Raw genomic sequence first — 15,196 nt, forward strand, 5'->3', positions numbered from 1 at the left:
ACACATTAATCGTATTTGATTGATATAATTAGATAATAGAATAATATGAATAACGCATTAATAAGATTATTTACTTTTTTATTTGGAAAAATATAACATCTTTTATTGTATTTTATCACACATTAATTATATAGATAATTAGTGATTTTATTTTAATTTGTCTAATATTAATTCCAAATTATACTATCAATAATTAGTGTTTCTATTATTATTAACCATATCTGAGATATTATTACTTTGCTAAGTTTATCTGATTGATATAATCCGATAATAAAAAAATTAACATTGCAATTACAAATTAATTAAGAATTTATTTTTTTATTAATATGTTAATTGCTAAATAAATTTATTAATTATTACATAGATGATTGACAAAAGTCTTAAACTATGATAAGGTAGAGGGTACATAATATTATATAGAGTAAGCTGTGGAGTATTTTTATTTTTCTTGTTTTTTTAATTGGCAGATAGAATTAAAAGAACGATGTATCACTAGGTGGCTCCAAATCAACATAGTTTTGTCGCAAGAGATAATCCATTCAATGAGAAAGAAAAAATAACCATATTTCAAAAGGTATAATATAGGACATAGGCAGCTTAATAAATAACTGGTGACTGATCATACAGCTTGAATCTGATATTGAGTAGGATCACAGAAAAATAATTTAATTATTGCTAAAAGACTCTTTTAATTATTAGTTCTTGTAGTTTTATTAAATTTTTGTTAAATTTTTTATTATTTAAAATTTTATAATTATATTTTATATATTAGATAAAAGATTAAATAAAATTTTTATTAGTGAATGCCTTTAAGAAAAATTACATTGATCCTAAATTACATCCTTTACTAACAAGAATATTTAATATTCATTTTAAAAAATAATTAACAAAGATTTAATTGTAATTTTTTTAGGTTAAATATAATTTTAGTAGTTATAATTTACGCTAAAAATTTTATTTATTTTAATTTATTTTTGCATTTAAATTTGTCATAAAATTTAATTTGATTTTAAAATTATTTTTAATTTTTTATTTAAATTTTAAAATTTTGGATCAAATTATTCTTAATAAAAAATTATAAAATAAAATAAAACAGAAAAAGAAAAAGAGAGTAAACTCTCACAAAAAAAGAAGAAGAGGAGAGAAAGACACCGTCTATCATAGTTGCCGATCCCTTCGTTGTGCTTGTCGTAGAGCAAGAGATCAATGGAAAAGAAGTGTTGGAGGATGGAGTGGACGGCGGCGACGGAACTGCAGAGGTACTTGAGGTTGAGGGTTAAGGTAACTAGGGAAGAGTCACAGATGGTGGTCAGGGTGCGTTGTTGGGACGACATTGCTCAGCATTGTGGAATGGAGAGAGTCTTGTCGAAGGAGAAATGGTTCGTTGGGTCTGGCCGACGAAGGTAACTGTCGAGATGTAGCGAAAATCAGATTGTCTCCGATGGCCGGAAATATTACAGGGAAGAAGAGAGGATTATCACTAGCATTGTGGCTGAAAAGAATCCCGAGAATTTCATTGCCTATGACATGTTGTTTTTCTTTCTCTTTTCCCTTTTGAAAAAGCATAATTCAAGACTTTAGAATTTTGTGTTTGAATTCAATTGGGGATGGAATATTATTGAAGAGAGGATACGGTGCGTAGTATTGAGTGTGAATCAAAGGAAAGATGTCGTGTGGTACGAAGAATTAGAAGGTGGCGACGATCGCCAGACCAAGAAAAAGAAAGTTGTTCGAATGAAAAAAAAATTGGAGACAAATAAAATTTTTGACTTAAATATTAAAGACTAAAATTGTACTTGACTCTTTTTTTAATTAAATATAAGAATTCACTTATCAATCTTTAAATTAAAATGACCTAATTAAAAATTTAATAACATTATAAAGATTAATAGAATAATCAACCCTAAAAATAACCCAAATAAATCCTAATAGTATCCATTCAAAAAGTTTTCAAGCTTTAAAAGCCTAACATTTTTATTTAGATATATAATTGATAAATATTTCAGAATATATTTTAAAATATAAAATAATAAAATAAATATTAAAATAAGTTAAATTTCAGATTTACTTATATATAAATATATTGGTGACGATTGTAAATAACGTTAACATTAACGTATATATTATGAAATAAACGAGTATTATTCTCACATTACAAAATACAGGCAATGGATTAATTGAGTTAACCAACATAATCTCACTAACAAAATTATTATCCACTGCCACCAAAAATAGCCTTGAGCTTCTTCACTTCAAAAAGATCAAGTAACGTAGTCTTGGTGATTAAATCAGAATTCAAGTTGCTACCAAACAACGCAACATCAAGAAACTGTGTACTCGGATTTGAGCTACTAAAAGCGAGATGAACTAGGGCTTTTCCATTTCCGGAATTCAACTGAAAATGCAACAACCCTTGTGGCAAAACCATGACGTCACCGCTTCTCAATGTCTTCACAAAAACAGAATTATCAGCTGCTATGAATCCAGCAGTTACGGTTCCACGCACTATTATGAGCATCTCAGAGGCATCTGGGTGAGAATGCAATGGGACTACACCCCCTACATCCATGTCCAACCGCGCCACGGCGAATCCCAGGCCGTTAAGGCCAGGGATTTGCTGGACAAATGCGGGGGTTAGTGTGATCTTGGAAGAGTTGGATGAGGGCGGGGTGGTGGGAGGTTCGAGGCCGGAGAGAATGAAGTCATCCACTTTTACTGAAGTGGGTGGCTTGCAAAGGAACCCTTCAGGGGTTTGTGCTCCCTTCAGATCTGCAACGCAAAAGCTTTGGACTGCAACATTATTGTAAGTGGAAAACAGAAGAGCAAAGAGGAAGATATTGCTCCACATTTTGTTATGTGAGAATGAATCAATCAATGACATAATTGGTTTAATGATTCGCTTGTTATACTTGTATATGCATTTATATACAGGGCTGCGCTCTTGTTCTAATTTCTTGCTTCGTTTTTCTATGAATAGTTGTCTAGTTAGTAAATCAATGTCATTACTTCTATTTTTTATTTTTAGTCAAATCCTTAAATTAGCAGGTGAGAAAGAATAAATTACTAAAATAACATTTAAAATAATAATTGTTATTAAAAGTAATGTTTTAATTATTAAATATGTTAGGTGTATATTAAAATTGTCAGCCACAGTGTAAAATATGCATTGAAATACAAAAATATACATTAAAAATAAACTAAATTACATATGTATTTATATAATTTTATTTAATTATTTTTTATTTTTAAGTAGAACAAAACTTAGTTCACCACAATTAGTATAGAAAAAAAAAAAGGTTAAGTACGATTTTGATCCCTAAGATATAAGTTAAAAATTTTTTTCGTCCTTAACCTTTTTTTACATACAAAATCGTTCCTAAGATTTAACTTAGTTTTAAAATCGTCCTTACTCTAGGAACCAAAATCATATGGAGGTGGCAGCGGAAGCAGAAGCAGAGGTGGATCGTAGACAGCTTCTTCTTCTTCCCTTCTTCTTCTTCCATTCCTCGTCGAAACACTCTCTTTCTCTTTTTTTTTAATATTTTATAATTTTTTTATTATGGATAATTTGGTCCACAATTTTAATATTTAAGTAAAATTAACGATTTTGTATGCAAAAAAAAATTAAAAACAAAAAAAAAATTTCAATCTATACCTTAAAAACCAAAATTATACTTAACCCAAAAAAAATTACTTTATAAGCTAAGAGTGTTTTAGATAATCAATAATTGTGTGAAAAAAATATCCAAATGTCTATAGTATTATTAACGGCTACTAATTAATTGTCAACGAAGTATTTAATATTTTTTAAAGGGCCAATTGATTGCCAAGAAAATCTTTATTGACAATACTTTTATGGAATATGATTATTATTATTGATTGTAAAAAATAAGTGTTACTAAAAGTTCTTTTGACAGCTAATGACCGAAAAAAATATCCTATGAAAAAATAATTTATTTTAATAGCGGTCAAAATTATTTATTTTTCTTATGGTGTTTATAACTTCAATATATTTAAATGATTTCTTTAATCCAAATTAACATTTAAAAACGGACAATTATTTATCATCTAAATATATACATTGTATAGAGACATACACATGCGGATAAGAGTTGATATTGATGCCATTCCTAAAAATAAAGAATTAACGTTGTATTTAATTTTGAGAATAAAATAAAATAAAATATTAAAAATAACATATAAAAAATAAAAATATAAAAATTAATATTTTTATATTTTATTTGATAATAAATTAAAATAAATTATAAAAAGTTAGTAAAAATAATAAATAAATTATATTTTTTATTATAATAAATATAATATATTAATTTAATATTTTTAGATATAATATTTTTATTTATAATTTATTTATTAAATACGATTTTGTATTCTTATATTCGAATATTTTGTGCAACAAACGCAGCCAAGGGTAATACAATTATGCATCCGCTTTACATGCAACTCTTCGAAGAGAGTCAACTTATTGAATCTCGAGTATATGTGAGAAACACGTATATATGGAGTAAAATATACGAACATATAATATAGGAAATATTTTAAGTACACTGAAGAGTATTAGTACACAAATTATTTTAACCGTTGATTTTAATTAATATATATTATATATATTTTTTATAATTCAGATTAATGGTTAAAATAACTGAAACACCGATATTCTCGATACACTTAAAATATTTTCTATAATATATACAAGCTCCCAAATCCCAATAGATTCTCAAAAAAGAAAGACCGGAAAGTGGAGACGTAAGTTCTTATAAACAAAAATGATACGGATAATCAAGTGACATTTAATTTGGACAGGAAAAAAAACAATATATTACAATTTAACAGTAGTTCATTTAAATTTAGAGAAAAACCTAAATCAACTCTGATAATTATCTTGAAAGATAACGAGGTTTTTAATAAAAAAAATTTCAACCCGGTCTTTGACAAAAAAAAAACCCAACTCAGTCCCAAATAATTACTTCGAAAGGACAACGAAGTTCCTGTGCCAAAAAAAATCAATGTTATTTTTTTGGCACAGGGATTAATCAGTCCCAAAAAAATTATCAGGGGCCGGATCGGGTATTTTTTTTTTCTTGGAGGCCTCGTTGTCCTTTCGAGATAATTGTCAGGAGCCGGATGGGGTATTCACTTTTTAATTTAAGCAACGTTTGCGGCTTATTTTGTTGAATATATCAGGTCTTTGTGTGTTGTACATGATTATAGAGAATGAAAATACTAGACATAAATGTGGGACTGCAATATGGAAGAAAAAAATTTGATTATCCAATTTTTTTGTTAAAAAATTTGGTTCAATAATCAGACGGTCTAATTCGTATGAGAAGAAAAATTTAAATTTTGATGTAGTTAATTGGATCGTTCGATTTTTATACAGAATTATTTTTTTATTTAGTGAAAATTAAATCGGACCGTTCGATTTGATTATTATATATTTTATTTAAATTCGTTAATACAAATCATTTTCTCCAAATTGCTATATATATATATATATATATATATATATATATATATATATATATATATATATATATATATATATATATATATATATATATAAATGTGTATAATTCATATACAAGTTTTCAGATTTCATCCTTTTTTTTATTGTTGTTCTTCTTCTTCTTTCCTCACCTCCTCTATCTCTGTTATTTCGTATGAAGTAAAAAACTTTGATAGTAAAGTTCATATTCTATGAGTAAGAGAAATGGATGATAGAGTTCTACTAAAAGTATATTATTTCGGTCAGATTTTGTTACAAATATTTGAAGGAGTAAAATTTATTTATAAAAATCTATTAGATATTGTTATTCCATTCACAATCTCATTCGAAGAGTTGAAATGTGTGATTTGTGAGAAGATAGATTCTGAAATGTCAAGAAAAATATCATGTATTTTATACAGATATCCTATACTGTTATTTGGTGGCTTCGTTCAATTTCAAACCAAATATGTAACTGATGAAGCGAGCATGCAAGAGATGTGTTCAATGTACATTGAAAGTCGCACTCAGATATCGTTCATTGAGTTGTATATTGAGTTCGAACAATCTAAAGCCGACCAAAATATTGAATGGGAAGATTATAATAGTGACAGTGAGGAAGAGTTTGAAAGCAATTACGAAATTGTTGGTCCAGACGGAGACTAAGATCAAGGTGACGGCACTATAGCTCCAAATGTGACAGACGTGGCAAATGCACTCGCAAACGAACATCCGTTTGAGGAGCCATCTTTCATGCAAGTTTTGGATTTGGAAGCCATGCATGCTTTGGAGCTTTCGGAATATATGAATGCAGGTACATAATTTGCCCATATTTATACGAAGGATTATAATTTTGTTGTAATTTATATTTATCGATGGATCAAATAGTTATGTGACATGTGAAAATATACTTAATTAGTATTTGTTTATGTATTTATTTAGTTAAATTTAAGATAATAATATTTTTAGTTAGTTATTGATTTAGTTAAATATTAACTAGTATTTATTTATGTGTTTATGTTTTTATTTTGTTAAAATTAAGATAATAACTTGATGTAAATTTTATTTATATTAATATTCATGTAGTAAATATTGATTTACTTTTAATTTTACTTATTAAATATTTGTGTATTAAATATTTATCGTATGGCTGTCATCGTGGTAGAAATTTCTATTGTCGCAGATGGTGTGAATTTGCCGTGCCAGGTAAGCTGTTATTATGGCGATGAAAGATTATACCATCCGAAGAGGTGTAAACTACTGCGTGTATGAGTCGAAGCCGTTGACATTTTATACCAAGTGTACACAGTATGGTTCTGGTTGTGATTGGCTTATCAGGGTTAGCATGATCAGCAGAAAAATACTGTTGGATTATAAGGAGGTATAATAATAGTCACACTTGTACCAGAGCTACCATTTCTCAGGATCATTTGAAGCTAGATTCGAACACAATTGCAGAAGCAATAAAGCCGTTGGTTGAGGCTGACCCCCTTGATAAAGGTGAAATCAGTTATTGCGGAAGTGCAGTCAAAATTCAATTACACCATCAGCTATCAGAAAGCATGGTTGGCTAAGTAAAAGTCAGTGAAAAAAATATTTGGACGTTGAGAAGCATCGTACGAAGCTTTGCCCATATGGTTTAAGGCCATGTGTCATAAGGAGCCTCAACAAGCGTCCATTTTGAGACTATGCTTGCATATCAAGGTGATGACTTGGTAACTGATATCCGGGTATTGCATCGAGTCTTCTCGAGTTATTACCCCTGCATTAGAGCATTCATACATTGTAAACTAATTGTCCAGGTAGATGGAACTCACTTGTACGGAAAGTATAAGGGTTGTCTGTTGGTTGCAGTTTTACAGGATGGTAACAACAATATCGTCCTAATTGCATTTGCTATTGTGGAGGGATAAACTTTTGATGCGTGACACTTTTTTTTTAGTAACCTGCGACAACATGTGGTGACTTGGGATGGTGTGAGACTGATCTCTGACCGACATGAATCCATTAATGCAGCTGTGGCCTGCAGTAACGGAGCTTGGTCACCTCCACCAAATATGTATATAATATAATCAAACAACAGAAGATCCAAATACTTCTTTAGCCTTCATGAAGATCATCCAAACTTCCTAAAGTGAGCAAGACTAAGATATCTATAGCGTCGGTCTCCACGCTCCCAATTACGCCATCTAATAATTTATTTTATTAACACAATTGGATTCTAAATATGAAGATACGATGTAAGTGGATAATGTTACCTGTTTGCAAGCGAAAAATTACGGGGAAAATGGATCTTCTCAATTTTTTTAACAATTGAGGGAGTAAAGTATGATCTCTCACCATTAATTGTTATAAGTGGGACCAAGAGAAAACATGAGAGAGAGTGCATTGAAGGGTTATAGATCACACTTTACTTCCTCAATTTTTTTCAACAATTGAGAGGATCTATTCCCACTACGGGGTTCCCTAGGAATCGACACAAGATATGGTAGACGGATCCAAGCCCAAGTTTGCAGAAGTGTTAGTGGACCATCGATTTTCTTACAGTCAAAACGAGATTTCCTGCATACCTGTACAGGTGTGCTAGGCATGCCGATCCCCAACTATACTGTCTGATACTGCCAAAATCACGAAACAAAGGCAAAAACTTCTAGTACACAGATCATACCAAATAACAACATAATGTGGCACTTCACGTACCTCTAAATACTATTTTCGTCAATCAACTATAAACGTTATTTTAAATCCCGAAGCCACGTCAACTTTATGTAGCTTCCTTGACAGTCTTTAACTTTCTCGGTGCAACCCCAAATTGGTGCAAAGACTCAACCTCTAAGACTTCAAAACTACTTATAGTCATTCCTGTTACTGGCAGACCGTTCGTCAGAAGACCAAGAATAACAGCCACATCTTCCAGTGTCACAGCACACTCACCAACCGGAAGGTGAAATGTGTGTGTATGTCTGGATGCCACCTTTCGACTAGAGTATTTACCAGTGCTTTCTGACATTGAACTATTCCAATCTGAGAAATATGATAAAAACCAGTAAACCGTAAATGTTCCTCCACACTATGATTGTACCGATCCGGAGACAGTAGGTGGTTACATGTCAAATTCTGTGAACTCTACAAAAACATAGCAAACTATTAGTCAAATCATTAAAAATGACTAATTTACTACTAAAAATTAATAATTTTTTAATTAGAGTACTAATTTATTAAACTAATGCTAAACTTCCTATTAATTAACTAATTTAGTAACTATCATGTATGCATAAATACAACTAACCTACTAATTAATTAACTATCATTATTAAAAAATTTTCACAATTAACTACACAATACATATTAATTAAAACCACACAACTATCATTAATTATTAAAAATATCAAAAAATAAATAATTTTACTAAATCCAATTTACTAAACTCCAAAATAATAATAATTTAACTTCTAAATTTAATTAATAATCCTAGAAATTATTTCGAATGCTTTTTAATTTTTAAAAATTATGATATTATTATACATATTAAATATTTTAGTCATACTGTTTCCTAAAGTGAACATTGAATTATTTCTTACATAATTATTTATTTATTTAGTCATAGATAATTTACCGGATAATAATTCTTATATCACTAACAATGAATACTAATTTACTATTAATAGTAACTAATAAATAAATTCAATTCTTATTTAACTAATAATATTCTACTTTATTAAAACCTCAACTACAATAATATATTTATGTCAATTAAAATCTAACAATAAATAAATAATTATTATCGGAGGAAAAATATATTATATTTTACAAAACCTAATTATTAATCATAATTTCCAAAATTATTACAAAAAATTATACAACAATTAACGTAACTCTAAAGTTAATTAATTATAATTTTTAAAATTATCATAAAAATTTTAAATATATATTTTTTACTAATCTATCACATTAGTCTAATTCAAACATTATCATTGATTAAAATATTCACTAACTACATCTAAACATATATATTTCTAACTATTATTTAAACATATATTCCTAAATTTTTAACAATAATAATAATTCTGTAACATATATATTCCTAAATTGAATTTCTAACAATAATAATAATAATTCTGAAATATAAAAAATTTAAAAAATAAACTTACATAATTAAAATGACAAAAATAATTGATAATATAAAGTTTAGGACGATCAACATCTTTATATTTTTGTTTCTTTGGTATTGTAATTTTTTTTTAACACAGGTAGAATAAGATGTTGTTAAACTGCTGAAGAAAAGAGAATAGGACTACTAGTTGGATTCAAGAAAAAAGTGACTTCGGAGGGAGAGAGTAGGTATAGAAAATGACATATTAGTATAAGGGGCACTACTGTGGGGAATAAAATATGCGCAATACGTGACGAAAAAAGCACAAATTCAACGGTATAAAGGACATTGCTGTGGGAAACAAGGCATGCGCGACACGTGACGGAAAAGGCATAAATCAGACCGTCTGATTTGTGCTCTTTAAATCAGACCATTTGATTATCTAGACTAAACTCGTTCTATCCAATTCATTTTTTTCTAACACCACATCCAAGTAAAGCACATATGCACTCCATAATACCGTCCTACTGTATTTCTCTCTCCATATCAAAATTAAAAAGTGAACGTTTGCTATGTATTTCTTTTTTAACAATGGGGGAAGTTCTATAACAAATAATTTGCATGTGCTCCCAAAACCGCGGCATGAAGCAATCGGAAAAGTTCAAAGTTCGAACCTCCAGGTTGGCACGATTGCCAGATAACTTTGACGTAAAGAGGTATGTTGATGTTGGGGAAAAAAATAGGGGTTTAATTAATATGCATATCCAGTAATAAGATTATTATTAATGAAAATTTTTAAATTTTTAATAATTATAAAATAAATAAATTAAAAATTTATATTTATATTTTTAATATTTTTAATTTATAATTTTATTATGTATTCTTAAAATATAAATTAATTTAATTCAGAAAATAAATGAATAAATTATATTTTTAAATTTTTTCATAAATTTAATGAATAGAGATAAAACACTTTAGGTGACAGAGAAATTGAATGCAGAGTAAATAATTTTCTTTTTTAAGGGGAAAAAATAGTGAAATGTGGTTGATTAAGTTGCTTAGGTTGATAAATTTTGGTTTATTGTTCTTGCAAGTTGAAATTATAAAACAATGAGAGAATGTGCGTTCATTAATGTTGAGGCAAATAAGAAAATGTTTGAAAAACAATAGAAAATTAATCCAAGGCAGTCTAAAGTTATTTAAGTAATATTATATGTAATAAGTTTGTAATTGTATAAATTTTATATGCATAATATTATGAATATTAAATTAAATAAGATAGCCAATGAGTTATAGCTCAAATAGTATAGTTTTTCTATATTCATCTAAGAGGTCGCGAGTTCGAGTATTCCTATCTTTGATAAAAAAAAAATTAAATAAGATAATTTTTAATTGATGCATACTGAGATATAAAAATGCTATATAATAAAATGTATATTTTATAAATAATTATACTATTCTATGTTATAAAAAAAAAATCGACCATCAATAACTAATACATAAGAATACATACATATTTGGTATCTATAACGATTTTGATTGTATTATCATAGAAAGTTTAATTATTTGACTATAGTAAATTTAATTATTATTTTCGTGACTAACTTTTTATATTTTAAAATATTTTTGTTTTTTAAAAAAGATAAAAAATATATTTTTTGTCTATTTAATATTATTACCTTTGACATTTGATTCAATTTTATAATAAGATACAAATTCATTTTTATATTCTATTTTTGTCACTACAACAAAAAATATTTTTAGTGACAAAATTTTAGTGGCAAAAACATAATGCTCACTATATGATTTATTTAACTTATGTTTTTGCAACAATTATATATTCGTCTTTATTATAACCAGGGGCGAAACTTAGTATACATGAAGGGACAATGACTCCTCCCAAATAAATAAATTTTACTTATAAAGTCTTCTAATTTTATAATTTAGCCCCTCTCTAATTTTATTTTTTATTTTCTATTTAGTTGTATTTTGCATATTAACCCCCTCTTAAAAAGGGTTTGAGTTTCGCCCTTGATTATAACATTTATAATGCCAATTATATACTTTTTTGCGTGCATTAAAAATATTTTTACCGTCAATTGTATAATTGCCACAAAATTTTTTAACGATAACACATAAAATGACTAATGTATAATTGTCAATAAATATATTAACAATTATTTTTATTGTGACTAAAAATAAAATAAATAACCACTAAAAATAATTTTTCTATTAGTATATTGCCACCTTCTTCTTCCTTTTTTTTTTCACCTCTAATTTCTCCATCATCACTTCCAATAAAACAAAATCACCATCACCTTTTTCGTCTACCATAAACAACACTGCCGCTACCAAATTTTTCTTAGTATAGTGTCTATATTGTGGCATTTCACCTAAAATATGATAGTCAATATATCTAGGTGGTACTTTGCAAGCTCATTTAACAATTAACACCGAATTTGAAACTATGTGCATGGCAATACAAATTAAAATAGCATTGTGATGGTCGTGAACAACCTCGCAACTAGAAGAAGCAATTCCCTTTGTTCAATTCGGTCTCAAAGGATGATTCATTAGTTACTTTGTTTTTTAGGTCCGTTTGAAAACTTTAAAAGTTATTTTTTTTTTATTTTTGACTTATAAAAAATAGTAATATTAATATTTAATTTTAAAATTAAATTATAATTTTTTAAAAAGTTATTAAAATATTTATGAAAAAATTTAAAAAATTATTTTTTTATAAAAAAATTTTTTTATCATATTTTTTTAAATAAATACTTTTAAAACTAAAAAATAAAATACAAAATAACTTATTTATAAGTTATTTTTAATATAAACATTTATTATTTAAGCTATTTTTTTAAAAAAAACTTAATTAAGTTGTTTATCCAAATTAAACGTAAATCTTCTAGCAATAACTAAGAAATTGCCAAAAAACAAAAAAGATACCCATGTCAAATTTTCTATAACACTTTGCATTGCTACATATTAGTGTCCTACATTTTTTAATGGCGGCGGTGGGTGTTGTAGTAGGTGGCGGTTATAGAGAGATTTTTTATGTGGTACAGTAGTAGCATTTGTGACGGTGAAAGAGAAAAAATAAGGTTTAATTATTCTATTGGTCCCTATAATTTCACGAAATTTTCAATTAGATCTCTATACTTTTTTTCCTTTTAATTGGGTTCTTATACATTAATTTTTTTTCAATTTAATCCCTATTAACGTTAAACGTTAAAAAAATGTTAGTCAATTATAAAATTACTTTTATACCCTTAGGAACCTAATTGAAAAGAAAAAAATATATAGGGACTTAATTAAAAATTTGGTGAAATTATAAATATTCAATAAAAGATATTCCTATATATTCCTATTCAATGATTCTAAGACACGAAAAATATTCCTATAATCTCTTTTATTTTGTCACTATCATTCTTTTGCTTATTTATATACAAATTGAACATTTAAATCATGAACAATATAAGGATCAAGAAATTAATTAACTTGGTACAAAACTACAAACCCAGAATGATAAATAAAAGAAATCTTGGATAGCCATTTATCATGTTTGCCTCCAGATTACTGAAATGAAAATACCTGGGTTCAACAGCATGGTTAATATTTTCAATGTACATTGACTTATAGTGTCAAGAGCTAACCCCTATCATCCCATTTCTGTCAGTGAACAGAACTATCATGAACATGAAAGTTTGTTCAATAACTTTTGATGAAAGAGCCCAACAATTTTATGTTTTAGACAATGAAGTGAAATTTTTAGTACTAACAAAGAAGAATCAAATTCTCTTCTGAGATAAAACTAAGATTACAGTATCCAACTATTCATATCTATATGTATCTATATGGGGTAAAGGAGATTTATCCAACAAAGTTTCGATGACTTAAGGGAATTAATTCAGTTTCAATTGAAATTGTTACATGGGAATAAATTTGGAACGTAATCATCTCGATTGGCTGAGGTTTTAAAGTAAAATCAACTCTGAAGATGAAAATTGTAAACAGGTTAAAGAGAAGACAAGAATGTTACGGAAAAAATATATGGTTTTCCTATCAGTTAGTTAACACCATTGATGAACAAGAACTCCACTTTGTCTGAGAGAATTGAAGAGCTGCAAGCATTGATCATATGTTTTCCCATACTTTGCACTCCTCTGCCCAGGGCAACATCTTTGCCATCTATTATAATGACATTCTAGGAAAATCTCGTCTACCAAACATATAGCCCCAGTTTCAAACAGCCTCGGAATCAAATCAAATTTAGTGCCCTCCACATCCATCTTCACCACCACAAAATCATTCTTTGAAACAGTATTTTTCAACCAAGCAGCAAAATCAAAACCTTTTATCTTCAAAGTTATCCACGGTTTCAGTGGCTCCATAGGAATCAAAGGCTCAACATTTTTAACTAAACCATGCTTATACTCTGTAACAGAACACTTGTCACTTGAATCATCTTCACCACCCCCAAAATAATCAACTTTTACTAATTTATGAACACCATCAACATCATCACACTCTTTCTTCAAAACAATATCCCGTATTTGAGGCATTGAAGAATCAAACCCTTTGATATAACGCGATTTCACTAATACGAAGCAAGAATCAAACAAATCAAGGAACGAATTGAAGCTGTAAGTGTCATTAGGGTTTACCAAATGAAACACCACGAACTCTTCTGGTTTTAGCGTGCGGATGACCTCTGCGGCGAACTCTGCCGGAAACGGCGACCTCTCTAGCGAGCCCTCACCTGAGAAAGTGAAGTCAAAGCGACCTCTCCGCCTTCCTAGAGATTTTGACGGTGCTCTTGACACTAATCTCTCTCATCGTGAAAACGTCGCGTGCCGTTGGAGTTTCAACGCACAGTGACTTCGACGCCGGTGAAGAGGTGGTCATGGCCTCGCTGGAGTCTTTGGACGCCAAAGAAGCCGACAAGACCGAGGTGGCTGGCACCGCCGCCGCTGCTGCAGATGAGCTTCCTCGTTCAAAGAAATGCTCCGCTAATTCTGCCATGACAGGACCGAAGGTCACTTGGGGGATGCTAACCCTGGGAGTGGGAGGGTTATTTTGGTATTTCAGAAAATAAGAGTGAAAGAGAATTAGAGATTTAGGAAAAGAGTAGTGCTAGGGAACCAATAGTATATACATACAATTTGTACAATGGGCTAAAATTTTTGGCCCAATATAAATTTAAAAAAAAAAAACCCAGATTTACCCTAGTGGATAGGTGATGTTCAGTTTAGAAATAACCACCCCCACAAAATCAGGAATCCTAATTTTCTCTCTACCCCCTTTTCTTCCGTTACCGTCACGTTAGAAAACAAACCTTTCATATTCTATTTTGAACATCCCACCGTCTCCCCCATTGGAACTCTGATCAGCGCTGACCATCCTTCAACGCGACCATCCGTTGCGTGTCTCTCGCAAAGCATAATCCACCGGCTCTCTCCTCGTCATTGGTGCACAACACGCAGGCGGCTCAGCCCAACCACCGCCGTACCTGACCATCAGTGCAGTACGGAGAACAAACTCCAAGCTTTCCTCAGCGTCATTTCACTGTAGCAACTCCCAGCTTTTTTTGCGGCACC

General features: G+C 29.3%; 1 protein-coding gene and 1 pseudogene across 1 annotated transcript; both read right to left on the reverse strand.

Annotated features, from left to right (window-relative positions):
* Positions 1 to 2,121: 2,121 nt before the first annotated feature.
* LOC112776930 (auxin-binding protein ABP20) lies at positions 2,122 to 2,925 on the reverse strand. Its single transcript, XM_025821201.2, has one exon. The coding sequence runs from the start codon at positions 2,879 to 2,881 to the stop codon at positions 2,213 to 2,215; it is 669 nt and encodes a 222-aa protein (XP_025676986.1). The 5' UTR covers positions 2,882 to 2,925; the 3' UTR covers positions 2,122 to 2,212.
* Positions 2,926 to 13,468: 10,543 nt separating this feature from the next.
* LOC112779898 (uncharacterized) lies at positions 13,469 to 14,979 on the reverse strand (annotated as a pseudogene).
* Positions 14,980 to 15,196: the final 217 nt, after the last annotated feature.

The sequence above is a fragment of the Arachis hypogaea genome, chromosome 19 (assembly GCF_003086295.3).
Source record: "Arachis hypogaea cultivar Tifrunner chromosome 19, arahy.Tifrunner.gnm2.J5K5, whole genome shotgun sequence".
Lineage (NCBI taxonomy): Eukaryota > Viridiplantae > Streptophyta > Magnoliopsida > Fabales > Fabaceae > Arachis > Arachis hypogaea.

Bases quoted from the DNA above. Each gene is read 5' to 3' on its own strand.
- LOC112776930 (XM_025821201.2), bottom strand. From the start codon at position 2,881: ATGTCATTGATTGATTCATTCTCACATAACAAAATGTGGAGCAATATC.